The 26,846-nt window shown below is 46.8% G+C and overlaps 1 protein-coding gene across 2 annotated transcripts; it reads right to left on the minus strand.

Moving 5' to 3' along the window:
• Positions 1-993: 993 nt before the first annotated feature.
• On the minus strand, positions 994-25,246 carry LOC142771694 (complement receptor type 2-like). Of its 2 annotated transcripts, XM_075873511.1 has the most exons (8): positions 24,022-25,246; positions 21,112-21,303; positions 18,853-19,041; positions 16,459-16,635; positions 14,554-14,745; positions 11,911-12,102; positions 5,694-5,849; positions 994-1,378 (listed from the first exon to the last, which is right to left on the minus strand). In XM_075873511.1, the coding sequence occupies exons 1-8, from the start codon at positions 24,059-24,061 to the stop codon at positions 1,299-1,301; spliced, it is 1,218 nt and encodes a 405-aa protein (XP_075729626.1). In that variant the 5' UTR covers positions 24,062-25,246; the 3' UTR covers positions 994-1,298. The 2 variants fall into 2 exon arrangements, with proteins under 2 accessions (XP_075729626.1, XP_075729627.1); XM_075873512.1 differs by lacking the exon at positions 11,911-12,102 and having other exon boundaries at positions 24,022-25,243.
• Between the last annotated feature and the right edge of the window lie 1,600 nt (positions 25,247-26,846).

Here is a 26,846-nt window from a genome sequence, read left to right on the forward strand (position 1 = left end):
TTTGCCATCGATAATACAGAAGTTAATTGTAGATCTTGCGTGTCCAAGAACATAACGAGCGCTGGACTTTTGCTTCAAGACTAAAACACCTTGAGCACACATGCAGGGCTCGAGCTTCACGTCTCATCTGATTAACTATAATCAGATACAACTCCAGAATTTCAGGGGCAGTGGGCATGCGCAGACGACTGAAGCACGGCAGCCGATCGCCGACCGAAAAATAGTCCCCTTTAGGCACTGTTCTCCGAAGGCGAGGCGGGATCACGCCAGCCATCCGGCTCATTCCGTCAGTCTGGAGTGCACGCCTATAGGTGTAGGTTTATGTACGTCTGCCATAGAGGAGCATGTGCCATTGACATCTAAGCTTGTGTCCGACTATAGAAGCCTGTTCCTGTTAACCATTACTTCACGACTTACATTACCGTTCAAGTTCACACAAGGCGTTTACGCTTCAGTCCCAAGTCTTCGGGAGAATATAAACACGACACGTGTGGTCGCTGTACCTGCAACTTTCGTATTTGTACACCTCTAGTATAAGTTAACAAGCAGGGAAAACAGACACACGATACGAAATAGACGCAGCTGTGTTCCTCGCTAAACAAAGGCAGCTGGAAACCTGATGCGTCTCTTGACCATGAGGCCTTTCCGCGAGCTTGTTCGCGATGGTGCACTTGAAAGACCAACGAACTGAGACAAACTGAACTTACTTTCTATTCCCTTTTGTGTATATTGCTCAGACTCTGGTGGAAATAGCAGTAACCTTGTAGTACAGCACTCCACTCACACTCGGCAGGCGTCACAACTACTGAGTGTTCAAATTTTAAAAACACATTTTTTCACTCACTTTCATCGATACGAGACAATGCGGTTTGTGTAAAAGCACTCATAGCATCACTATTTAAAGGAGTAACGCGGAAAGTGTACATTGAAGCAAAACTGGAAAATGAAAACAAATATACTACCGCAACCATGTTTTCTAGAACAAATACTGTGTAAAAAAACGAATCGTTATTTATTTGTACAAAATCTGCGCGTTGCAACTAAAAAGCGAACATATACAAACATTATTGAGTGTGTGCAGTTACGCTGGAACGTGGTCCGTAACCAAGTTTGTCAGCTGTCTCTAGTATCGGCCACCATCACGTCACGCACATCACGCAGCAGTTAAATCGTTGACTGAAGACCCAGATCTCAGAAAGTAGCGACTGTCCCGTCAGAGGAGCGTGCTCCGAAGCACGCTCGATTTAACCGGCGCTCGTACTGTGCTCGACAAGTCCACTGGGACACCATTTCGGTCGTCACGGCAACGGTGCCGACTTGGTTTCTACGTCTTGGTTGGCCACGATCGCTGCCGCGTCCTCACCGCCCTCTCTCGACACTGCGTAAGCGGGAGAAGAGGAGGAAATCACGGAGGCACCCGCTAATGCATCGCAGAGCTACAATCGCGCTAAAAGCGCCCCCACCAGTTCCCTATAGGAGTTCGCTGTAGTTGCGCATCTACCTTTTACAGCGCGGACGGATACAGTAAACAAAATCATTTAGGCACCCTTTCATTTTTTTTTGATTGACGGAATCTCCAGCGTTGCTTGCCTTTTGAAATGCTACCTGCATCCATGCAGCGTGTGAAGATCGTGTTAGCGTCAAAATTTTTTGCCATTAGAAACATCCGTATTTGTTGCACCTGACTGCCTTCAGAGCATGCGACGAATATAATACCATTAGTGCTGCACTAGTTTACCGACAGAGGAGTTCCGCCTTTGCAGAAACGTGAGACGAAGGCAACATCATGAGCCCTGCACCAGTTCGATTTTTTAAAACAGTGGCTGATCCCTCTTTCTAGGAAATAAAGTTTTTTTTCATTTCATTCCGTCCCTTTTTCTAGGAATCGGTATAACAAGAAAGTGAAACGTGTCTTGACGGAGGTAGTTCTTTGTGCCTTGATTCGTCACAGGAATGAATTCTACAGCAGCAAATGGCAATGTCACGCTAAGAACGACAACCAGCTCGAAAGTTAAAGCACACGCCTCAAGCAGAAAGCATGCACCAAATAAGCATACACAATAGATGCGCGGACCAGCAACTGTCACAGCTAGACACTTCAAGCGTGCTATTCATACAGAAAGAAATACTCAGGGAGCACATGCACAAGTATGCACAGGTCAAGCGCAAGAAACAATCACAATTCTTCTTGTCTGACCAGCGTGACTCTCTGGTAAACGCGGCCGCGGCAGCGAGTGAAGTGACCTTCCCACTCGTTAAAATCACGAGTCTGATAAGCGAGCGCAGGAGAGACCACGCTCCGTGGAAGCGGCACCAACGATACGCTTGTGGCGACCACCTCGAGAGCGCACCCAACGCAAGACCTCCGCGGCCGCTGGCTAATGATGGCGAAAATACGCTGAAGTTCGAAGCTTTGAACATCGCCAGACGGTATATGGTGTACATAAATGCCTTGCGGTTAGCCGTCTCGAAAACGTACGCTCCGTGGCCTAGTCGGTAGCGCCACGCGCTGCGGATTAATAGGTCACTAGTTCAACGTACCGCGGCAGAACCTTACCTTCTCGTTCTTATTTTTCAAATCTGTTGATATATATTTTACAACGTCATATCCGTGACAGAAATACGTCAGCGGAGCCGTGGTGGATGCCGGCATACAACCATCTCCCGCTAAATGGAACTATGTGTAGATTCGAAGCAACGGGCACTAACGCTTACACTGGCGGCGACGCTGGCGCTCATCGCGGAGAGAAACCTGGGGAGGCGCATAGCAGGTGCAGGTAGTGATGAACCATTGTTTCCTACTAGAACATGCCAATCGCTAGGGTAATGATAGACAGAAGACTCCGATCGGACACAGAGACCAGGGGCGTAGCCAGGGGGTGGCACACTGGGCACGTGCCCCCCCCCCCCCCCTCGGTATTTTTTTCGCCATGACATAGAGAGCGAAAGATGACCATATTAAGGGGATGCCCCTCACAAAATCAAGGTGGTGCCCCCCCCCCCCCGCCCCGAAAAGAATTTCCAGCTACATGCCTGACAGAGACCCACGATCCGGTTTTAGTTAACGCGCACGCTGCGAATTTTTATTCTTCAACGATGCACAGGAGAAATCTTTCACCGGCACTATTGGAAGTCGAGATCCAGTACCTATTAAAATGGAGTGGCCAGGGAAACTCGCTAGCCAACGCTGCCTGCGTCGGCGTTGCGAAGCGAGAGGAAGGGGAGCGTATGAGAAGAGGGGACGCGCATGCGCAATAGGGTCCTAGAACGCCGGGGGGAGGAGTGCCTATAGAGAAAAAAGAGGCAGGCAGCGAGAGTAGGCGACACCCCCGAGCGTGTCGGCGTATGTTAGCAGACGCTCCCTCCGTCAGCGTTCTGAGGCGAGAGGGGGAGCGTAGGAGAGGACACAGAAGGGGAGCGGACACGCATGCGCAAAAAGAGTGTTCACGCAGCACAGCAGATTGAGCTCGACCCTAAGCTGCTTCGCACCTAACAGAAGGTAGTTACGGGTGCTATTAGGACGTGTAATGACGACAGTGTCATTAGAACTCCACTGGTTTGTTGCAGAATTTCTTCAGTGTCGAACATGATTATACCGATTCTTGTGGTGAATTTCCAATTGTTTATCCCTCCACTATTTCGCTAAAATAGAGGCCCCTTACGGGTGCTCCTGTTTTTAGAGCTCGCGATCGAGAGAACACAGGAGTGTTATTCGCTATAAGAAAAGCTCGTTAAAGCCCCACCTGTCACCAGAGCAGGGTGTGGCGGAGAGCGTACCCGAGCGCCAGAGTTCGCTATAAATGCAGCTGTCTTCGCTACAGCTGTTGGTGAAGACACTACGATTAAACCACCGCTATTTTCCGCCAGAACACAGTTTGGTGACCGTCCAACGTGCTGTACAAGAGCATGTCAGAAGAAGAGCATCCTTAGCGAACGCTAAAAGATCGCTATAGATGCACTCGCTGTTAGCGCTTGCGACAAACAAAATAGCACTAGCGCTCCATTCGCACACCGCAAAAGATGTTTCGTGCCATGTTATGCCTGCCAACAGCGCGGGACAAAAATTATATTATCAGCGTTCCGCCGGTTCACTATAACGAAAGTTTGTTGTAGTCATGCATGTATTGACTAAACGCCGGTGCTTGTAAGGAAGAAAACACCATTTGGATTACACCATAAGCTTTCCATTCAAGAAACTTCTCAATAGTTGATGTTGCCGTTTGGACAGCTTTTGACGAAAACAATAAGCCGATAAATCAAGCTTTAATCCCGAGAAGTCTAGTCTACACTTACGCACGCGTGCAGCATTCTGTTTCGAGGAGCAAAGGTATGCAGTTAATCTTAGCGACTGAAACACAAAGTTTTGCCATTTTAGGGCCTCTATTTTCTGCAACAATTATTGCTAAAAAACACCGAGCTGGAATATTAAGGAGTACGGTGCTTTTTGCGCATTCTAAGTGCGTTTCAACTAAGCCCAACAAGCGGGAGACTATGCTGCTCAGCGAGAGCCCAGATGTCTAAATCTGGGCAGTCCGGCAGGCCGAAGGCACCACCAAGACTCGAGGTCTGGCCACCGCCTCAGGAAGAGGGGTCCCGATAGGGTCTCCTGAACCGCCACACCCACACCTTTCTTAATCCCAGCATGCGCAATAATAAAGGTTCGTTTTTTTAACTAAGCTCCACCTTCACTCGTAACCTTGAGCGTTAATGTGTCGCGCAGGAGTTCCATAATTTCGCACACACAATAACCGCCACGTACATTTGTTTGCCGTTCTCGAAACCGGTGGAAGCCCCCGAGCCAAAAAAAAAAAAAAAATCGCCGTGGTTGTGGCACGCGATAGTGCGGATCGCACCACTGCTACCGTTTGCTACATGGTAGCGTGAAACCAAGCCGCCACTGCCCACACCCTCACCACCTAATCAAATGACACAGTTTCTCCACAAGGACGAAGAAATGATGGTGATAGCTACGAATTGGAATGTTACGCGAAGTAAGGGGCAGCACCTCACTGCGGCAAACACGGTCTTTGCAGCGAGCGACCTTCCGTATACTAAATACGGCTTCAGCAAACAGTTTGCGATAGAGCACAACACGTACAAAGGTATGACCTTATTAGCTCTTTACAGCACGCGACCTCGGTCGGGCGGTCAAAGAACGTATTTACTGCCGGACCCACACGGTAACCCATCTGGCTCCTGTACGTCGCCAGGCGTTTTTCGTGCGACAGAGAGTGTAGGCTCGTTTCATCTCTGCGTGAGCAACGTTAATCGGCAGCGTCTACGCGTTTCAACTCGCATGTTGAATTTGGGACGCGAGAGGCAATGCTTTGAATTTGGACCTTATACGGAACATGACGGCAATGACGACGCCGACGGCGCAAGTGCGTCTGAAGTGTCCTTGTAATTGTTATCGCAACACTTTGTCGAGCTCCGGCATCGGATGCTTGGCAGCTGGCACGTCACGCTACCAAGTAACAGTGGCTCCTCCATGGCTGCAGTGTATGGGGATATCCAGCGCGGCGCGCATGGAAGAATACTTAGCAACGCAGACCGCGCGGCGTGTATGGGACCGCACCGCACGTCGTCGCACCAACTGCGTTCGAACGGCGCGCGGTGCACACACCAGTGCGCCGCGGCGGCCTACTGCGTCCTGGTGGCGCTAGAGATGGACCCCCTGTCCGGCCGTCCCTTACAGAAGAACTGGTAGGCCATGTAGAGGGCCACCGCTCCCGCCACCACAAGTATGCCCATCAGGGCCACCAACACCCACGACGTCATCTTCGCTTCGTTGGTATTGGTGTCGTCGGGCTGCGTCGTCTTGTCATCGCCAGGCGGAGTATGCGGCAGACCTGCACGAGGGCACGCGAACGGCTTTCAGGCCACGGGGCTCGTCGGTGAAATGGTTTACCTTTATATGTGAAGCATGTCTTGGCGAACATCTCCCACTTCGAGTGCATCTATCTATCTATCTATCTATCTATCTATCTATCTATCTATCTATCTATCTATCTATCTATCTATCTATCTATCTATCTATCTATCTATCTATCTATCTATCTATCTATCTATCTATCTATCTATCTATCTATATATCTATCTATCTATCTATCTATCTATCTATCTATCTATCTATCTATCTATCTATCTATCTATCTATCTATCTATCTATCTATCTGTCTGTCTGTCTGTCTGTCTGTCTGTCTGTCTGTCTGTCTGTCTGTCTGTCTGTCTGTCTGTCTGTCTGTCTATCTATCTATCTATCTATCTATCTATCTATCAATCTATCTATCTATCTATCTATCTATGTATCTATCTATCTATCTATCTATCTATCTATCTATCTATCTATCTATCTGACTATGACTTCGTGTTTTCGTGGCCGTTTCGTTAACTGGATGAAATCTAACATTGATATGATTTGGCGTGAGTTTACGACGAACATCTATGACAAGCTGTCACGTGTAATAACGATATGCATTTCACGCAAAGAATGACTTCTTGCGAAGGTCTTGATGCACTCGCGGCAGTTTGGCTAGTTTGACATACACTAAAATAGGCGTGGCATGGCATGACTATATGACCAACACAAATGACAGGTCACCAATATTCAAACTATATGATATGCATCTTACACAGGCATGACTTACGTGACACGGTCTTGGTGCACGTGCGGCTGTTTCACGACTAGATATATACCAAAATGGTATGACATCACATGAGAGTATAAGGAATGCAAATGATATATTATGCGCTGCATAAAGCAGAATATACGTTTCATTAGCGTGGTATATTAGACTGTACATGCATGCATAACAAACATGCGATAGTGAACAACATCTTATCACATGAATGCCTCAATTTGTCGTAAAGCCAAACAGCGCGATGTACGCAGACTTCCGCGGACTGTTTCGCATAACATCAATTTTTACAGCACGTGGGCTTTGACAGATTGTTTAAGGAACACCAAACTGGGGAAGAAAGGCCGATTTCACCTGTATTAGCGCGCTAGCTATAAAAAATAGAAATCCATCACTCCTGCCACGAAGAACACGCTGGGTAATCTGAAAAACACTCGAAAATGAGAAAAGAGTTTGTTGACGCCATCTATCCGGAACAGCTGTAGCTTGCCATGACGTCAAAGATTCTATAGGGTCTGTTCGGCGCAGCTGAAACTGGGTAACTATCTCGTTCTAAAGCCCAGTCAAAGGCTGAATAGAGCGAATTTTGAAAACTTTCCTTTGGGGGTGCCATGATGAAAATGACAGACACACAGACAGACAGACAGATGAACTTTATTCGCGTCTTGGGATGAAGGTTAAGAACCCACCGAGGGCAGCACCCGCGACGGGGCCGAGAACAAAGGTTCCCGATAGCTTTACAGGTTCCCTCGACTGTCCGATGTTGTTTTGCAAGGTGTGGAGCTGCGATGCATTCTAAAAAGTCTGTCTCGTTGGCGTGATGAAAATGAAAAAAAAAAATGGCAGCATATCCACGGAATGAGTGATGGAGAGTGGGGCGCAGCATCCGTTCGCCCATTCGTTCTTGCTTCCGTCCGTCCATGCGTCCGTCTGTGTGACCGTCCGTGCATCCATTCGCCCGTCCGTGCTTGCGTCTGTTCGTGCGTCCGCCTGTCCATCTGTGCGTCCGTCCTTGCCACGTTCCGTATTGACAGAGGTTCGGGATGGGGGACTTGCAAACAACAGAATAGAACAAGAAAGGATCGTGATTTTTCCAATTCGTCCATGCATCCGCCCCTGCGTCCGTCCATGCGTCTATCCCTCGGAGCAGACATCCGTGAGTCCGTCTATGCATATGTCTGTGTGTCCGTTCGTCCATCTATTCAACACTCCAAGTAGCACCATCTCACATTTTTTTCATCATATATTCCACACATGCACAGCCATCCAGCGGACATTCCAAGGACTAAACGAGAGGTGGCACACGCACTTTCTTACGGCTCGCGCTTCGGGTCCACTTCCCACCTTTAACCACCTCGAGTTCATGGTATATACTAGTTCACTGTATTCATGGCACTGCGGCCGAACGCTCGCTAAACCTTTCCAAAACCAAGGAGGTTCTGCCCAGCGAGTATAACGTGGCAACTCTTTCTTGTCAGATAGAGCTCAATGTACATGCCAATGGCTGCTAAGGGGGAATGAGAGACAGGAAAGTTCGGCTTTTAGTTGACGCGCACGCTGCAAATTTTTTATTGTTCGACAACGCACAGAAGAAATCTCTCACAGGCACCACCTTGGAGGTCAAAATGTAAGAATGGTTACACACTACGACTACTACTACAACTACGAGGGACGAACGGGTGCCGCTATAAGAAGCTTTGCCCCTAAAAAACATTTTAAAATCCATGATGCATTTCTAACGTGCCAGCGTAGGGGTTTATGTGCGAAGATGGAGCTTGCTCAAGCCCATGCTTCTCGGATATCATACTTACCCGACTCAATGCAACGTTGCGCGCAAAAGGGCAACATTTCAGCCAACCCAGTGGGATATATCCCGTAAAGACGGTTGATGTTTTTGTGTGTTGGCGAACACTTTATAGTGTTCGCACGTTGGAACCCAGTAGGGTTTTGTGGGTCAGAATAGATTTCCCAGGTGTTGCACTGAATTCCTCTCTACCGGGCATCTGGTTGGGGGAGGCCTTTGTCTGATATTAGCAGGCGAGTGCCCATGGCGGCCGCATTCGAGCCACCAACAATCCCAAGCCTAGATTGACCGCCCAAGCCATTCTATGCCATGTCATACTATACGGGTTCTCAAGCACGTCGTCATCTTCAGTCTCTATCTGCTCATGGGGTTTGTTTTCATTGCTCAATAATTTCACATTATTTCACTGACATATTACTCTCTCAACTGCGAGAATAGTGAATGTCATCAGCATTCCATGCACTGCATTGTACATGCAATGTGTAGCACGTAAAGATGTGCACTGCGGAGTTCTATGTCCATCTCTTGCTGAATATTTAGGTTGTGACAGAGTGTATACATGCTTTCTCTAGAACTTCGAACTTTCTACATATTCAACCGTCAACATGTACTGGCTATACTTAGAGCCTTTTAGAGAGTCGTTTTGATGTCGTCCCGCAACGATATACATAATTATTCGCCTTTGATATCTTGAAAAATCAGCCTTCGACGCTTTCCCTCATGAAGAGTGTTTTGCTTGGGCTGACAACGAACACGCCGTTTAGGACACGAAAGTGCTGGGCATGCAGCGGAAAAGCAAGCGAATGCACGCGATACAGATGATGATTATCGCTGTGGGACAGAAAGACACCCTGAATATCTTTCTTTGCGAGACTCATTCACACTTGTGACTAGCAGCGGTCGCGCCAACAATTTAGTTATCAACGACCACTTGGTCCGACAAGCGACTCATTTGGCTCATTTAGTGTTTTCGCAAGCCTCTGAATGATGCGCATGAAGAAGAAATCTTTGAACTCTATGAAACAATGGTAGTGGGAACAGACGCTAAATTTGCACGGCGAAGGGTCGCGCTGTATTCTGCGTGACAACAATCATTTTCCTTATTATCGCTCGCTGTGTGGTCCTCAATTAAGGTTGAACTCTCTATGTAAGCCTCTAGGTCTCTGCCTCATAGGCAATCACTGGCAAGACTCAGCTGTAGTGTACTTTCCTGCATCTTGCCGGTACTTAGCTATGGAGCAGAAACCTGGAGACTTACAAAAAGGGTTCAGCTTAAATTGAGGACGACACAGCGAGCAATGGAAAGAAAAATGGTAAGCGTAACCTTAAGAGACAAGAAGAGAGCAGAGTGGATAAGTGAACAAACTAGGGTTAAGGTATCATAGTTGAAATCAAGAAGAAGAAATGGACACGGGCCGACACGTAGCGCGTAGGCAAGATAACTGCTGGTCATTAAGGGCAACTGAATGGATTTCCAGGGGAGTCAAAAGCGCGAAGGAAAGAGGAAAGTTATGTGGGAAGATGGGACTAAAAGGTTTGCAGGTATAGCGTGGCAGCAGAAAGCAGAATACCGAGGTGATTGGCAGAACTTGGGTGAGGCCTTTACCCTGCAGTGGGCGTAATAGCTTATAGTGACGATGATAATTATGTTGATGATAATATTCTGACTGAACATCGGTCATCTTGAGTCGCATCCTTGGTCGCGTGACTACTGTTATAATCGCAAGTCTGAATGAGCCTTTCTTGGGTGCATGGCTATTCCCACTGAGAGCTCTGCGCGTTCAGGCCTTGACACGTGGGCTCGGCGTTCGACCTCGACTCGTTGGCCTGGCATGTGCGCTCCGTCGTACCGAAGAACGTGTAGCCCGCGTTGCACTGGTAGTGGACTTTGGTGATCACAGCGACCCCGCGCGGCGGAACGTCGACGGCGCAGTTGGCTATAGTAGAGTGTACTACTGCAGCTAAGGAACCTGGCGACAGGTCGCCACTAGTGCTGCTAAAATTTGTCATGCAAGGGAACCGTTCCAGAACAGAGTATTCTGACAGACAGCCCCTAATAGCCGACCGGCTCCTGGCTAATGAGCCGAATCCCTACAGCAATAAACAGTAAATGTTCGTGATGTCTACTGGAACAATATACTTGGCGCAGTCGACAGGATTCCTACAATAATACAGAGGATCAACAAAGGATCAAATGTGCGATAGAACAAAATGTGCCATCGCGTTGAGTATGAGAGGGAAATCATGGAGAGAGTGAAGAGAGAGAAATTGCGGGTGTGCTATCTCGCCCTGCAAAGTCACATATCACCTCATGGCAACTACGCATCGTAATTAGCTCGATAGCGACTGAACTAAATTTGGCGTTGTGCTCCTTGGATTGGCTAGAATTGGCTAGACTGCAGATGTTACCTTACTATACGTCGCACCGGTGACGCCCTCTAGCAGAAGAAAGTTTTATGCAGATAATGAGGAAAGCAACAGGCTCTTTTGGGGCTTGGCGCGGTCATAGACCGTCGACTCTCGCGATACGGCGGCTCGTTCCCGCAGATTCCAGTGGCGAGTCGAACGTCGGAGATGCCGCATTTGCGGCGCATTGTATTTGTTATGTTGTCTGTGTGTTATATTGCACGTACACTGGCTTACTTGTCATGTTATTGCACTTATTTCCAAGATTCAGCTGGCGAGTTCACCATTATGCAAAAGCAATCATGAAAAACTATCTATGTATTCGTTTACATTGGCACGCACTGTATCCGCTTGTTTCGAGACAGCTGCCGTATCGAGACCCAGCATTGCACTCACGCTGTTTTTCTAGTCTTTTTTTTTCAATTTCTATGGTATATCCATGCCAGCCTTAGAATGAAGTAAATGGGTTGCTATACTCTTGTTTTCAAATGAGAGCGGGAAATAATCACGGTGATATAGGAAGGGCCGTTTGATGTCATTTGAAGCCCTCGCGTAAAGTGCAAGCAGCTGAAACCTAATCTTTACCGGAAACGCGTGGTAGGATGTTCCCATTGTTCGCAGGCACCATATCCAGCATGTGGTTTTGATTCCAGTTTGGTGGGTTTTTTTATATCATTGAAACGAATACTGAGCGCTATCTTGTATGCCTTTAGTAGCTCAGAAATGCCATCTGCCTTCAATTGTTGAATGTATTCTAAACCTCCCAATGGTCGAAACATAGTTGTGGCATTGAAGTTGTGGACGAGTCTTCGGCTTGTCTGTCCACCTCTTCGTATGTTCTTCCTAATTTCCCAGGTGAAAACACAACGAGCGCGCACATCTGCTAGCAGAAGAGCACGCCAGCGCAACCATCTGTTGGTTGTTTACGGGCTTGGCGTATTGTCCATGCAAACGGAACCGTAGCGAGGTACAGTTATATAGATAAAACATCGCTGTAAACATTGGGTGAGTAGCCCAAGGTGGCTGCGCCCATACGTCACCAGATTTACCATACGTGCTCACTTTGGCACACAGGCTCTGTACCCGACCAAGATCCATCGGGCTGACAGATGCGCTCCGTCGGGCCCATTAGCGTGTAGCCCACGTTGCACCGGTATTGGACCTTGGCGTTCACAATGAGCGCGCCCGACGGCATATCGACGGCGCCATTGGGTATGGAACCAGGCGCAGGACAGACTGTCGGACCGGAATCACCTGTGAAAGGTCGACACACAAGACAAACGTTCATAATCGTACACAACTACAGACTTCTGTGACACGTCTTCCTCCAATGTGGATGTATAAAAGTCAGCACCAACGGGCGCGCATTTCAGACTGACGTTATGAAACTGGGCAGCGCTGGTAGCCCCACCTTCGAAGATCACTGCCAGTGCATGAGCGGGGCTGTCCCTTCAGGCACGGAGGTGAACGTCTCGCGTGCTTCGGCCATCTGGGCGGGCCTCCTTCGGATTTCTTAAGTTGTAGCCGACTATAGTGCTTTGCTTCAAACAGATTGACCCAAAGAATAAAGTGCGCCATGGAACAAAACGTATGTGTGTTGTTGCACTAAGTACGAGAGAAAGAAATTCAGATAGAGTGAGGGAGATGAAGTTGGGATATAAAAAACGCTACATAGGTGGAGTCAATCGCTCGGCCCCTCTGAGGAAGTAATGTGGTCTCCCTGCACACAACGGCCAATGGCCGTGAACTTGGTGTTTATGGCGTGGTCATTTGGATTCACGTCGTCATTCGTCGAGAGAAAAGCACAAGTGATTTCTTCAGCATGATTTTGACAATGATTTGTATGTTGGCGTGCTACACTACGATGTTTGGCTCACATGTTCTATTAGCCTCCACTACCAATCGACAGGATTTTCTGACTATGCTGAAGAACTGTTGGAGGGCCCCTTTGACAAGCCGGACCTGGCTAACTAGCGCACATTTATTGGCGGTGCTGTTGAAGCTACAGAACAGAAACGCATGTCTGCTAGCGCGATAATAAATGGTACTTAAATTTATTGGTAATAAGCTTCTCATTTGTATTGCTTGAATGAATAACATTTTATTGATTACATACTAAGACAGTGAAGGGAAGTCAAAGAAAGTATCAAATTGTTGTATACAATTCCTTCTTCTTATTCATTCATTAAACAGCACCACGTTTTGTGCACGCCTAAGCCCTGAGGTAAACACGGCATCTCTGATGTCAGTAGGTTCGTACTACAGCCGCAAACTCGCCTTTTAGTTCTCTAAAAAAAGTACACTCGAAATGTGACACTGAAATGCTCACTGCATTCTCCCATCCGCTTCTTTATTTATGTGTATTTTTTTTCTAAACGCGTTAACTCTTTCATGCAAAGAACTTCATTTTTGGTGGGAAACAGAGTTTTCTTGAAAAAATTGCGAAATCTTCTGCGGAAATAATTTTCTCGCACGAAACGAAAATTGTCAATTTTCGTTCAAAGGACATGAGGTGCTCACGTGAGGTGACCACGTTGCACTAAGGGTCTACTGGTCAGTTTCAGTGAAAGTACAGCTTTTAATTTTTATATTCCTTACCGTTAGCTACTCATACAAGGGGCTTCACTGCACTAAACATACGAACATATTAGGAACATCACATACTTATATATCTATAAAATTATCTAGGGTCCACCATCAAGCGCGCTTTGAGGAAGACGGCAGCCGGAAGAAAGCTAACGTAACGTGTCACATTGAAGCCCAAACGAAGTAGCGTCATCTATGTCAGATTCCCGAATAATAATACCCGCCGTTTAAAATTCGACACACCGGGCTGACGCGTTTCAAGAGGAAAGAAGTAAGAAGAGGTGGCTAAGGGGTGACCACCGTGCTAGGAGATAAAGGCATGGACAACTTGCCAGAACGTGCGATTAAGTAGTAGTAGGAATGAAAAGGACACAAAATATAGTGACTTATTCCAGCATTCTTTTCGCGTTGTGACAAGAATTTATATTTTTAAAATCATGCTAGAAATTATCAATAACCGTCTTGTTGCTCAGCCTGGCAGAAGAGCCTCGAAGCTGGATTGTGGAATGTGGAGTCAGTGGATCACTTTGCTGAACGCGGTCACCTAATATGATGCTGCCGCCGTGCGTGCCAGTCCTCAAAATTAGACTATGTATATTATTATCCAGCTCCGTTTATTTTTTTTTTGGCGCTGACTACGTAAAAGAAGTAGCACGGTGAAAAGCGGCGCTGCCGTCGCGACTGCCAGTGGAGTAAGTCAAGCTGTTGCGCATGCGCTCGGAATGCACGCATGCCCTGTAAACCTCCGCACTCGAACACAAACAGCCCGGGCGCGCTCACTGTTTGCAGCATGTGAGCAAACGACATCATATTCGCTGCCGATAGAGAAAAACTCCGATGACAAATATTTTGCGGCATTTCTCACTTTACTATTCCGAGATCTGACTCAATTACTTTGAACTAAAAAAAATAGGCACCATAAAAAAATGGTTGTTGGTCCCTTAAAAGGCTACGAGCGAGCATAAACGAAAACACCATTGAAATAAGCTACAAGCTGCTGTGCTACTAGCGGAGTAATGCGAGTGTACGGAATCCACTCATGCTCTTAGCCTTGCTGCCAATATTAGCTGTCCCCGTTTATATGCGGCTGTTGGCACCGACTGCCCTGCGCGTACTTACGTTGACAGATGGGCTGGGTGCCCGTCCACGACCCGTCAGGCTTGCACGATCGCTCGCTCGGGCCGATCAGCAAGTAGCCCACGTTGCATCGGTACCGCACCCTGGTGTTCGCAACCAGCGGGCCAGGCGGCACATCGACGTCGCCGTCGACTATAGGAGCGGGCGCGGGACAGTTTTTCGGACCGGTACTACCTGCGAATGGCCGACGCGAGAGACAAACGTTTTAGGATACCAGTGCCTGCGTTTTGTTTCTGACGAATGGATGATAGTTGAGCTTTGTCATAACAAAAACTGATATATTCAATTATCGGTCATATAAATATAAGCTCTGGTTCGTAAAGTGACATGTTCGTCTTCAGATGAAAACTTCGTGAGCACAAGTTGTCACCGAAGACGACGTTTTGACAAGCGGACGTATCTTTAAGGATGAAACCTGTTGTAATCTTCACCACTTTGCCTTCACCGAAGTGCGACCGCCGAGGTCGGGATCCACCTTCGGGTCAGCAGCCGAGCACCATCCACTGCTTTACCGACGCATACTGGCACAGATAAACATCACCGAGTCACCAGGCAGTGTCAGGAAGTCCAAGTGGTGCGCCCTCTTTTCACACAGAAGTACGTTCTCTCTCGCATCGTACGTGCCGCGGTGGTCTAGTGTTTGTTGTTCACGGCTGCTGACCCGCAGGTAGCAAGATCGAACCCCGGCCGCGGTGGTGGGCACATTTTCGGTGAAAGTAATAATGCTTGCAGTCCGTGTACTCAGATTTAGGTGAACGGCATAAGAAACTCGGGTAGTCGAAATTTCCGGAGCCCTCCGCTGCGGTGTCTCTTATTATCAAATAGTGATTTTGGGACGCTAGAGAGTTAGAGAGAAAACGAGTGTGACAGAAAGGCAGGGAGGTTAATTTTGACTGATCCCGGCACTATAGGCCACCCTGCACAGGGAAGTGGAGGGAGTTGGGAAGAGGAAAGGCACTGTTACCGTCGACGCAACGGCAGTTCAGAACTTAACATCACAAAGGGTGAGTCAGTCCCGTAGCATTAATCAGAGCAGCGCGTTTGTTGACTTACGCAACTTGTATGCGTCGTGTCATGCACTCAAGTTCTCGTCGATGGTCACTTAATGGTGGCGCATCTAGCGTACTCGAGCAACAGACTTCTGAAGGTTTGCGAGCACTGAACCTTACAAGTCATTACCTCTCGCTTCATAGCTGCCGGTGCCCGCTCTTTGTCGTCGAAAAGTAGATGGCATGCTATTGGCCAATACCCGACATCAACTGAGAGAAGCGCAGATCAGATACGTTCTTCCACGTGACGGCGCTTCCATTCACAGTCTGCTAACGTTGCACAGTAAGCCATACTCACTATTAGGGGCGAAGCTCCTTAGGGCGTGGGCTGTGCGTCCCCTGTATGTAGCCACCTCTAGTTTAGTTCGTGCAGTGTTCACTAGATGGCAGTACCGTCTCCTGTATGTAGCCACCTCTTGTTTAGTTCTTGTAGTGTTTACTAGATGGTGGTACTTGTAGCTGATGATGAAAAGATGCAAGATGTTATAAACTAGAAAGCGGTACTTGTAGTTGATGAAAGACGCGAGATCTTATAAAATAGGAATGATGTCACATATGGCGCGTGTCATTGGTTGAAGGCAATCGTTCGATTTAGTGCGGCGACGTACGCTAGGGGGAGCGATGTAATAAAATCGAGTGGGCAAAATGTACAGAGGATTCATGGTTTACCAGGTTTACCTCCGGAGCTTCGCCCACTCATCATCATTCACTTCGTGGATATGGGGGCACTTTTTTTCTTTTCTTCCAGCAGCTGTAGCAGCTGTGTGGAATGCTCCACCGGTGAGATGTTTGTGAGTCAGAACGAGCGTGACATTGACGGCAGCATGAGGGCACTTACTTTGGCAAACGGGCTCGGAGCCCGACCACGTCCCGTCAGCCTGGCAGACTCGCACCTGTGGTCCGACGAGCGTGTAGCCCACGTTGCACTGGTACTGGACCGGGATGTTAGGAAAGAGCTTGCTCCCTGGCACGGAGACGTCGCCGTTGGCTATGGGACCGGGCACCGGGCAGTTTGCTGCGGCGGGAGCGAGGCAATGAGAAATGGTCACGCCCAATCAAACAGGCTCAAAAAAAGACGATAGTCTTCTGCCAGCCTTATTTCGCGCGTAGAGCACATTTTCAGCGCATCCTGAGAAACACTACGGTCTTTAGAATCACAAATCTATATACGTCTTTTCTAGTAAAGGAACACACCACCTAACGAGAACGTATTAATGTTGCGCCTGAGATGCGCGTAATATTTGCTTTCTGATCTTCATTGTTAACAAGCATGAACACAGCCACCAATTCAATATGGATTGGCATTCAGCAATTGTTTGAAGTTTGACCGGGTGGCTGAATCGACTCGTGTGCCGAACACTCAAAAATAGAGACGAACTGTTTTCATCATGGAGTTTATTACAATAAAACCTAGAGAGGAATCTGGCATTGCGATCGTGTACCCTGATGAAAATTATGGTAATTATGATAAGTAGAGGGTTCTAAATGCATTGCATTGCATCAGCTATAGCGGACTGTCTACTGATCTTTTTCTACAGTTTAAGTTTCGCTCTTCGCGCAGAGGGGGTAGTGGGGTGCGGCGCGGTGCAAAGCACTGAAGCAGCGTCTTTGTTGTTCAAAAAGGCTGAAGACCGCTTAGTCTGAGGTTAAATAGGGTCATCCATATGAGGTCAGCATCATCATTATCATCATCATTAAATAGAATTTCGGAGCTTTACAAGTCGTATTGAACAGCTAAAGTGAAGCGTCCTCAATTCACCGCAGCGCATAGATGTAGCGTCTCATGCCAGTGCAGAATATTACATTGAGTTCACGATTTTTCGTAATAGCGTATTGCCAAAACTCGTTCGAATTGACGGCAAAACGACGACGAAGCTGCGTAGACACACCGTCACGCTCCTCTGACTCGCCTCCACAACGAAACTAGAGGTGCGCTTTGGGGGCAAACCACTTGGACCATTGCCTCCGTTATAGAGGAGGCTATATTGGACAGATGCACCTGGCATCGCAGGAGACGAAACGTTAAGTGGTTCTCACTTAACACTGTACAGTTATTTTCATGTATACGTAATGCGTACTTTCGAAATCAAGACAAAAATATTCCTTTTCGTGATATTGTAAAAAATAATTTAAAATAATTTATTATATCCTGATGCCAAATCTGGAACGCAATGGCAGGTACCCTGGTGGTTAAATTTGTCTAGGTTTCACTTCTACCTCATGGTGACGGAAACTTTTTGCAATAAGCTTTACATGCAAAAGAATGAAGTAAGTTTGGATTGAAAATGCTTTTACCAGCGCGACAGCTGCATGACCACCTTAGCGTCAAGCGCGTTCCCGTGCAGACACAGACAGTCAACTCACCAACATTGTACCTCCAGCTATTTCTATTTAGAGCAGTCTGCTGTTGACATCACTTCCACTATTGAGTGTGAAGTATTTCGCTACTGTATGCACACAAGCGTCATCTTTAAAATAACATTCGTCGCATACCAAATTGAATGACGTTTATGCTGCTCTTGTTTTTCCTTCACCGAATTCAGATTCATGAAATTCTAACTTTTCACTTCTTTATTTATTTATCTATTTATTTATTCATTTATTCACATGTACTGCCATCTCAATTCGAGGCTTTGCAGGGCTGGGTACAGAAGTTGCTCGCAAATCAGGGATTACCAAAAACTAATTAGCATTCAAATAAACACTAAAGTATGCGATTTAACAAGCACATAAAAAAGCAAGTTATACAAATGCGCATATGGCAATTCAGCGTAGCGTCACATAACACGTGTCAGGTGGTAGGAAAAGGCAAAAATACTATACGCAAAGCACACGCCACATTTAGAACTCGTGAGGTGCGTGTCGATCAATTCACTCACCAAGTCAGGCTCGTTCGCTAAAGTCAGGCTCGTTCAAGTCTGATTGATTGATTTGTGGGGTTTAACGTCCCAAAACCACCATATGATTATGAGAGACGCCGTAGTGGAGGCCTCCGGAAATTTCGACCACCTGGGCTTCTTTAACGTGCACCCAAATCTGAGTACACGGGCTTACAACATTTCCGCCTCCATCGGAAATGCAGCCGCCGCAGCCGGGAATCGAACCCGCGACCTGCGGGTCAGCAGCCGAGTACCTTAGCCACTAGACCACCGCGGCGGGGCGCTCGTTCAAGTCTAAACAAACATCACCTGATTATTGGACAAATGGCACCGAGTGCACAGCGCTGGCTGACCTTCACAGACGGGAGCGGCGCCCGTCCAGGACCCGTTGTGCTGGCAGAAGCGCTCACTCTGGCCGAGCAGCGCGTAGCCCGAGTGGCAGCGGTACTCGATCCTGGTCCGCACTACGATCGGTCCCGGCGCGACGTCCATGGCCCCGTTTGGAATAGGAGGGGGCGGTGGACAGGTGTCAGCGTTGGCATCTGCAGAATACCGAACAAGCACGACAAATACTTAAACAAAAAAAACAAAGAAATGTGGACAGCTTCTGTTAGAGCTGCAAGGCTGGACTAAAAGCTCGGAGCCAGGGGCAGTCTAGCTTTTTTTTTTCTTGCAAAGAAGAAACATTTGTTGAATGAAGTTAGAGTTGTGCAGTACAAGAAGAAAATAGATATAATACAGAATGAGGACCCAAAGTAAAAATTGTCAGAATGACCTTCCACTAATGCGCGTATAAAAATGTAGAAACAAAAATTGATAACCAATGAAAAGAACACTAGCTTATAAAACAAGATAAACGTAAAGAAAGTATTTATTGAGACATGGGAGTTATAATACACCAATGATAGAACAGGAGGTAACCAGCTGAAAAATATCAATGTATCCCCATAGCATATAAAATCACTATAAACCAAGTTTGTCACGTCGTAACATACAGATACATACATACATGCATACGTACGTACGTACGTACATACATACATACATACATACATACATACATACATACATACATACATACATACATACATACATACATACATACATACATACATACATACATACATACATACATACATACATATGTGCGCATGTATGTAGCTTGTCTCGACTTCTACAAAAGCTCGACCAAGTCACTCGTTATGTTTGGCTGGACATTGCAAAGCTTGGCTATGTGAATTTATAACTATAGATAGAGCTAGAATTTAGTGTAGAGCTATACCGTCTGGCGAAGTGTCCTCGTGGCTGCCTGAGGCGAATGATTATTTTGTGTGCTCATAATTAGTTTGGTCCTAATTAACAACGTCTTAATCAGCAATGTATCAAGTTATCTTCATTACATGGTGCAAATGGACAATGTTATAGACAGATCTTAATTTGTGTGACCTTCATAGCAAAACTTATTAACCACTAATACTTAAATCAGCAAGTTCTGAAGAACATGGCGATGAGAGAAAGCGCCGGCAGAGAAACACCATACAAGGTAGATCATGATTGTTTTTGTTCGCTCGGCACTGTCTAATCTCGAGCTTCAACAGCTCTGCTACTAAAAATGGTGCGCATATTCGACTCCTTGAAGAGGAATGACCAGCGAAGCTATTTAACACACGTTACGGATGTGCATATATACTTTTGAACAAAGGTACCAACTAATTTGTCGTCTTCATCGGTGGTCATCGTGACTAACAGCACGCACATTAAATACTTGAAGGCAAAATGACGTGAAAATGCGCCTGCACCCTGTAAACCCAAAAAATCCCACAAAAGTGACATAATGATTAGTGCTCTAATTAACAGAGCTACATACGTATCAAAAATATGTATAACTGAGAGTCATTACACGTCACATGTGTATAACAAAAAATCAATCAGATGACAGCATTGGCTGAGGCAGAGTAACAGCAAAAATACATATTTAACGGATGACAGAAAACACAAGCGAATGCGAATGTGACTCACATGACTAACAACTGACATAAGCTTTCACGAAGGCAAGCGAATAGTTCAGAGAGCACAAACAATGATTATGGTTGTCTTCCTGCAGCCAGCTTCAAAAAGTAATGGCACGACTACTTTCCGTAGTTCTTTACGCGTAAAATGAAAGGTTTGAAGAAAGGCTTGAAATGCCAGTTAACGTTGCCATATGAAACGAAATCTTTCTCATATCTCGTACATGGGTCCTTTTTGAAGGGAATAACTTGCAGTCATGTTTCAAGAAACATCGATACCGATCTCCATAATGAGCAAAATCTGGAGGACCTTTCTAAAATGCTATTTATGTTTTATGGTTATGTTTAAACATGTTACCACCGCATGGTGACCAGTCATGACTGTGTGGTTTGCGGATATACTTATTACGAAAATAAAGAAAAAAAACCATGGGCAGGCGAAGCTTGAGGTCGTGTACTGAAACTACCAATGGGACATAGACAATGACGTACGAGCCAGGCCTCTAGCGATAGGTTCGCGAGCCGCATGTCTGAGGCCCCTGCGCTGGAGTACATCTCGGTAGATGCGGCTGTTGGTGCAAACTGCACACTGCACGCGCTTACCGTGACAGATGGGCTCCTTGCCCGACCACATCCCGTTGAGCTGGCAGAAGCGCTCCTTGTCTCCAATTAGCGTGTAGTGTATGTCACATTGGTACTCGGCCCTGGTGTTCACGTGAATCTGCCCCGGCTCCACGGTGACGTCACCATGGGCTATGGGACCGAGCTGGGGGCAGCTCGTGTTGGGGAAAGCAGCTGCAAAAATAGTATCGTTAATATGATTGTTCTGGTCTTATGCCCCAGATCTACTATGCGATTTTGAGAGACGCCGTATTAAACTGATCAAGAAATTTCGACCACACGGTTTTTTTTTTTACTGCACTTAGGCTTAGGGACACCGGCCTCCATATGCCATTATCGCCTTCATCGATGCGGCCGCCGCGACCTCCACCATGTTTACCGTCGAGTACTACAGACTACCGCTACGCAGCTGCGAAAAGCTGACGCGCAAAATGATCTGTTTCACTGCTTCGTTGTTGAGAGAAAGCCCAGAAAAGGCATCAAGTGCGCCTCGGAACAAAACACGCTCTTGCGTTCACTTTGAGAGAGGGAAATACAGAGATGCAGTCGGGAATATTGGAGCTGCAACTTTGCCTCAGCGCCAGTCAAAAGTTACGGGGGTCTACAGTGCGACGTTAACTGTATGTACCCTAAAAATTACGTCCAATCTGTGAATTGTAATGACAGCATTAACGAAAAAATGCTGGTGTCAATGTCAGGGCGAAACAATGAATGCACCATAAATTACAGTCAGATACAGCATTAAAACTGGGCGGCGTTCTCTCGGCAGAGGCGGATTCACACAGTGCCTGCGCCAATGACTGGCCACACTTCAGTTATATGGGCGGGGCCTTGAGATGTATCGTTATACGAAGTAACTCTGACAGCTTTGGGAGCAATATATATGGTATAAAAACATGATCCTTTGCAAAGTACAAGCACCTGTGCTGCGACGTTACCAGAAAGATACTACACGTTACGACACATCGCGTGTTAGTATAGCGGTGTTGATCACAAGCAGCTCCCGTGAACAAATAATTTCACGTCGGAAGACACAAGATTACTAGCAATAACGTAACGCAGCGTTCCTCTGTACTGGTGCTGCAACGTATCGTGTTCACCAAGGCGGTGTACCTCCATGAGCTATTAGTCAGTATAGGCTGAAATGGATAAAAAGTCAGCGGGAAACGCGCCACACAGAGGATGAACACGACAAGCAGCTATTCATGTTATCTATCATAGTCCCTTATCTTGTGGCGAAGAACGCCGGTGCCTTAATTATCACCCTAGAAAACACCAGGCTTCCCCTTCCTGCAAATGACGGTATTACCAAGCCAATGCGGAGGCAATCCTGTGCTTGACCACATTAGAATATCAGGTCGGGGCAGGACAGAAACCCAAAGGGAAGTTCCGGAGGCCTATGATACAGTGAGCATTATTACAGGGCTAACCCTGTAATGCCCACTGTATCGTATTTGGTACTTTGAATATAATACACCTCAATAAAGCTACTATAGGTGTCATGATAAGCAGCTACTGCCGATTTGGCATGTTATGAAGAAGGTACAGTGACATGATATACAATAGTTATCATTTTTTGCAACTATCACAAGTTAAATTATGGCTTAAACGAAATTTAATTCATAATTTTATTAAAACGAACTGTACAAGTAGAGCAAAAACAATCAGCGCTTTCTCGCCATTCTTCGGAAGGCACAACTGTTCGTGGGCCTAACAGGGTTAAGAAAGGAGGAAACAGCTGCGTCAGTGACACGTCCGTGCGTTTGTCTGCTAAGGAGGTGACCTGTCTAGACGCCGTGAAAACTCGTCAATATTGTTTTATATGACGCATCTGCTTCACGCATGTGCAAGGTGGTTGCCGACGGTTATGAGTTTGCGTTTTAAAGCATGCTTTGATCAGCTCTAAGTGCCACCTTATCCCGATCGACGTGTCCTTCTTCCGTGTTTCCCAATGGTTTTATTTTTTTTTGTCTATTTCTTATCACGTTCTTTCCACGGAACACTGCTGGCGTGTGTACGGGAAGCTACATTACATGGACCACCACTGGCGACAGGTACCACTTTCCGACATGACCATAGTGCTCCAATAAGGGAGCGACAAAAGGCCCCTTTACCTCAATTTAGGCCCCTTCCTTCATCTTGTGGTTTATTTTAAAAAATATCACGACACAATCAAGAGCATGACTGGAACTTACCAAGCCAAAGACTTGACTAAGTTATCCGTCGGCTTTTTGTAATGCGTCGCAGTGAACGATGCAGTATTTGTCATCTTTTGAGTCAAAGCGTGGTTTGACCAGTGGCTGGACTTGTGCGCACAATGTCTCAAAAGAACGAAGACGTCTGCAAGAAGCACAGATATCTCTACGAACGATATTCATTTAGGAGTCGTGTGAGGCGGCGTGTATCTTCACAAATCAGCACTGCAGATGCAAAGCTTGACCCGAATGAAGAAAGGAAAACGAAGAGAGAAGAAAGGCGGGGATTATACCCGGTTTGGCATAACAGGTAAGCTACCCTGCACAAGGAATACAGAAGGGACCAACGCCGATTTGCGAGTTAAGCCAAAGATTTAGGACGCCCATTGGCGTGCGCACAGTTACCTATTATGAAGTCGCCCCTATTGGTTTATTTTTCATTTACTCAGGAGTCATGTCAGGCTGGTCAACTGTCAGAACGTGTGCTGCACCCGTCTTCTTGACCATCCTGACATGTCCAGTCTAGCCCGGCCCTGGTATAATGAAGGCGGGTGCAGCACACGTTCTGACGGTAGACCAGCCTGACATGACTTTAGAGTAAATGAAAAATGAATAAATAAATAGGGGCGATACTAGGTGCAGTCTAGACCCCCGTGGTTATAGAAGCTTCACAAGGGCAAGAAGAAAGTGCACTCACCTTGACAGTGTGGCTCCAGGCCCGACCACGTGCCATTCATCTGGCAGACACGTTCGGCTACTCCGACCAGAAGGTAGCCAGTGTTGCACCGGTACTCAACCTTGCTGTTCACGTCTAGTTTACCTGGAGGCACGTCGACAACGCCGTTCGGTATGGGAAACGGGGATGAGCACGCCGTCCCAGTACCGGCTGCAAAGGGAGAACGTTTGAATTCGAACGTGAAATTTTTTATGTATAATTCTCAGCTTTTCGTTAAGCGAAGACTTAGCCGAGCCCTGTCGTCGATAACAAAAAGGCGCTCAAAATAGGAGTATACTGTTCACAACCGATTAAACATGAGTGTTTGGGCGAGTTTGTAGTTCATCGTCAAGAATCTTTTAACAGCACGGAAATTAACACGAATGTCCACATAAAAAAAAGAGCTGACACAGACAGGCGCTTACTTTCAATTGGTTTTGTATCAAGAAAAGACACATATAAGTAGTAAAAAATTGCACATCGCAAAACATGTCATTACTACCCTGCGTGAGTGCTAATGAGTAACAAAATAAAAAATAAAAATTATGTCCATACAATTTTATTTTGTGAGAGCATGCGCGTGCGGAAGATAAGCAGCTTATTTTTTCGTGCAAGTATATGCAAGGCATGATGATGCATCCTTTCCTCAAACGTGCAATGCGGGCCGCTTCTACTATTTATCTAGTAAGCACATTCTTGTTTTTGTTTTCTAGATTACTTCTGTTTGATTGTAGGCAGGCAGGCAACAACACCCCTTACAATGAGCGCTCAAATGTCTGGAGTTGCCGCTCTGCACGTTCCATTAGTGCAGAGTCACAGTCAGCTGTTGAAGTCGAACTGAATCGACTGCATAGCGAAGGCATAAGCAAGCCTATATTCACGTATACGTGTATATTGAGGCATCTTGACGTTTGACCGACGTATTTCTTCCCGCATAGCGCCGGGATGACGTACACAACGTTGTGGGCATACGGCACGAATGAGTCCCTGTGCTTGATCTAGCAGCCGTCTTTTCTTTTGTTAGAAAAGGACGTTAGCTCGCACAGTTTGTCTATAGCTTCTGGGCTGCGGAAAAGACGACTTTCACGTCAGCGAAAGCTGTCTGCCTTATCTTCTTAGGCTGGTGCGAAACTTGATGTACGCATAAGGAATCACTGCCACCTGGCCTGCAAAGCTGTTCTCACACCTGCACAAGCAAGACACCCTGAAAGCGTCCAAGAAGCTGACTTTCACAATGCTGCGCTTCAACCTTAGAGTGGACTGATGCCAAAAGAAGCACGAGACAAGAAGCTCCTTCTGTTCGTTGTAGTGTGCCAGTGTGGTCTTACTGAGAAGTAATCTCTTGAGCTTGTCAAATGCTTCTTGAAGTGTGGTCTTGCACCTCCGTGTGGCGTCTTACTGGAACTGGTAGAGGCATCTGGCAAATGTTGCCCTGATCTTTTAAAATCTTCCATAGATAACCAGAATGTCGAGAAATTATTGAAGTACTATCTTGCAGTTTGATGTTCGAGTCTCAGTTACAGCTCAAACGTTCTCTTCGTTGGTATGTACGCCTGTCTCGTCGATTCAAAGCCCCAGACAAGAAACCTGCCGAACTGCAAAAGAGCCCTTGTTTTTGACGAGGCAATGGTTGCGCTTCTGCAGCCTCTTCAGTACTTTTTGCAGTCTGTCGGCTTGCTCTGCCACTGATGGTCCCATCATCTATGCTCGAGTTACAGAGATTCCGAAAGGCAATCACTTAACCTTGTAGAGCCCTATTAGCGTGTTCAAGGTCAATATACCTGCTGTCTCTATTGCAATGCGAAGCGTGCTCGTACACTTGTGCCAAATCCATGGTGCTGAAGAAGTTGCCTCCCGTCAAGTGGCTGAGGGCTTCATCATGTGTGGGAAGTAGGTAATCTGCCTTTGATTCCTGGTTTATTGTGCAACAAAAGTTGCCGAATATTCATGACAAACCGTTTTTTTCTTTCGAATCAGTACCACAGGCGTTGCCCGATACGAATACACCACTGGCTTGCTTATGCCTTCGCTATGCAGTCGATTCAGTTCGACTTCAACAGCTGACTGTGGCACAGAAGGAACCAGTCGTGTGCTTTTAACAGCTCTGGCTTCACCCCTTCCACAAGATTTTGTTGTACCGCAAGACCGATGCATCCTGAGATGACTTCATCGAACACAGAGTGGTGCTTTTCAAGAAGCTTTGAAAGAAGTTCGTCTGGAACGTCGTTGACACCCTTGGTTCCTTTCCCAGATGAGGAAAAACCGTTTCGTTCAAAGGAGTTACAACCTGCTTCCTTCATGACAACAAGCGGTAATGTCAAGGTCTTGTTCCCATGCACTACATCTACTGTTGCAGATCTGAGAACTCAAAGAGAATGGCGTGACCATGTGAGCAGGATAATGATGGTCGGAAGGCTAGCGCGAACGCTTATTCACGCGTACTGCCGACGATAAGGCATTGACAGACAGTGAGGCATCAAGTAGGCGACAGCGCATTCGGGTCACAGCACGACGCTGGCGCAGGAAGCACCGTTTCGCCCTCTTCAGGCAGGTAGCATAGTCCGCCGCCGAGAACTTTATGGAATGTGCGGGAAGGGTGCGCGAGACTCTTTTATGTACACTTTTGATGAGGGGATAACCCAAGCAACAATTTATCCTTGGCCAAACGTCGTCCCGTGTCACTCGCCAACTACTCTGAGGTCGGCCCAACCTTGGCAACTGACGTAGGGCCGGTCTTGCGGATTGACATTGGCCTCACGCCGGCCTACGCCGGAACACAACGTAGGTCCGACCGCGTAGGCCGATGA

This window comes from Rhipicephalus microplus, chromosome 9 (assembly GCF_043290135.1).
Source record: "Rhipicephalus microplus isolate Deutch F79 chromosome 9, USDA_Rmic, whole genome shotgun sequence".
NCBI classification, from domain to species: domain Eukaryota; kingdom Metazoa; phylum Arthropoda; class Arachnida; order Ixodida; family Ixodidae; genus Rhipicephalus; species Rhipicephalus microplus.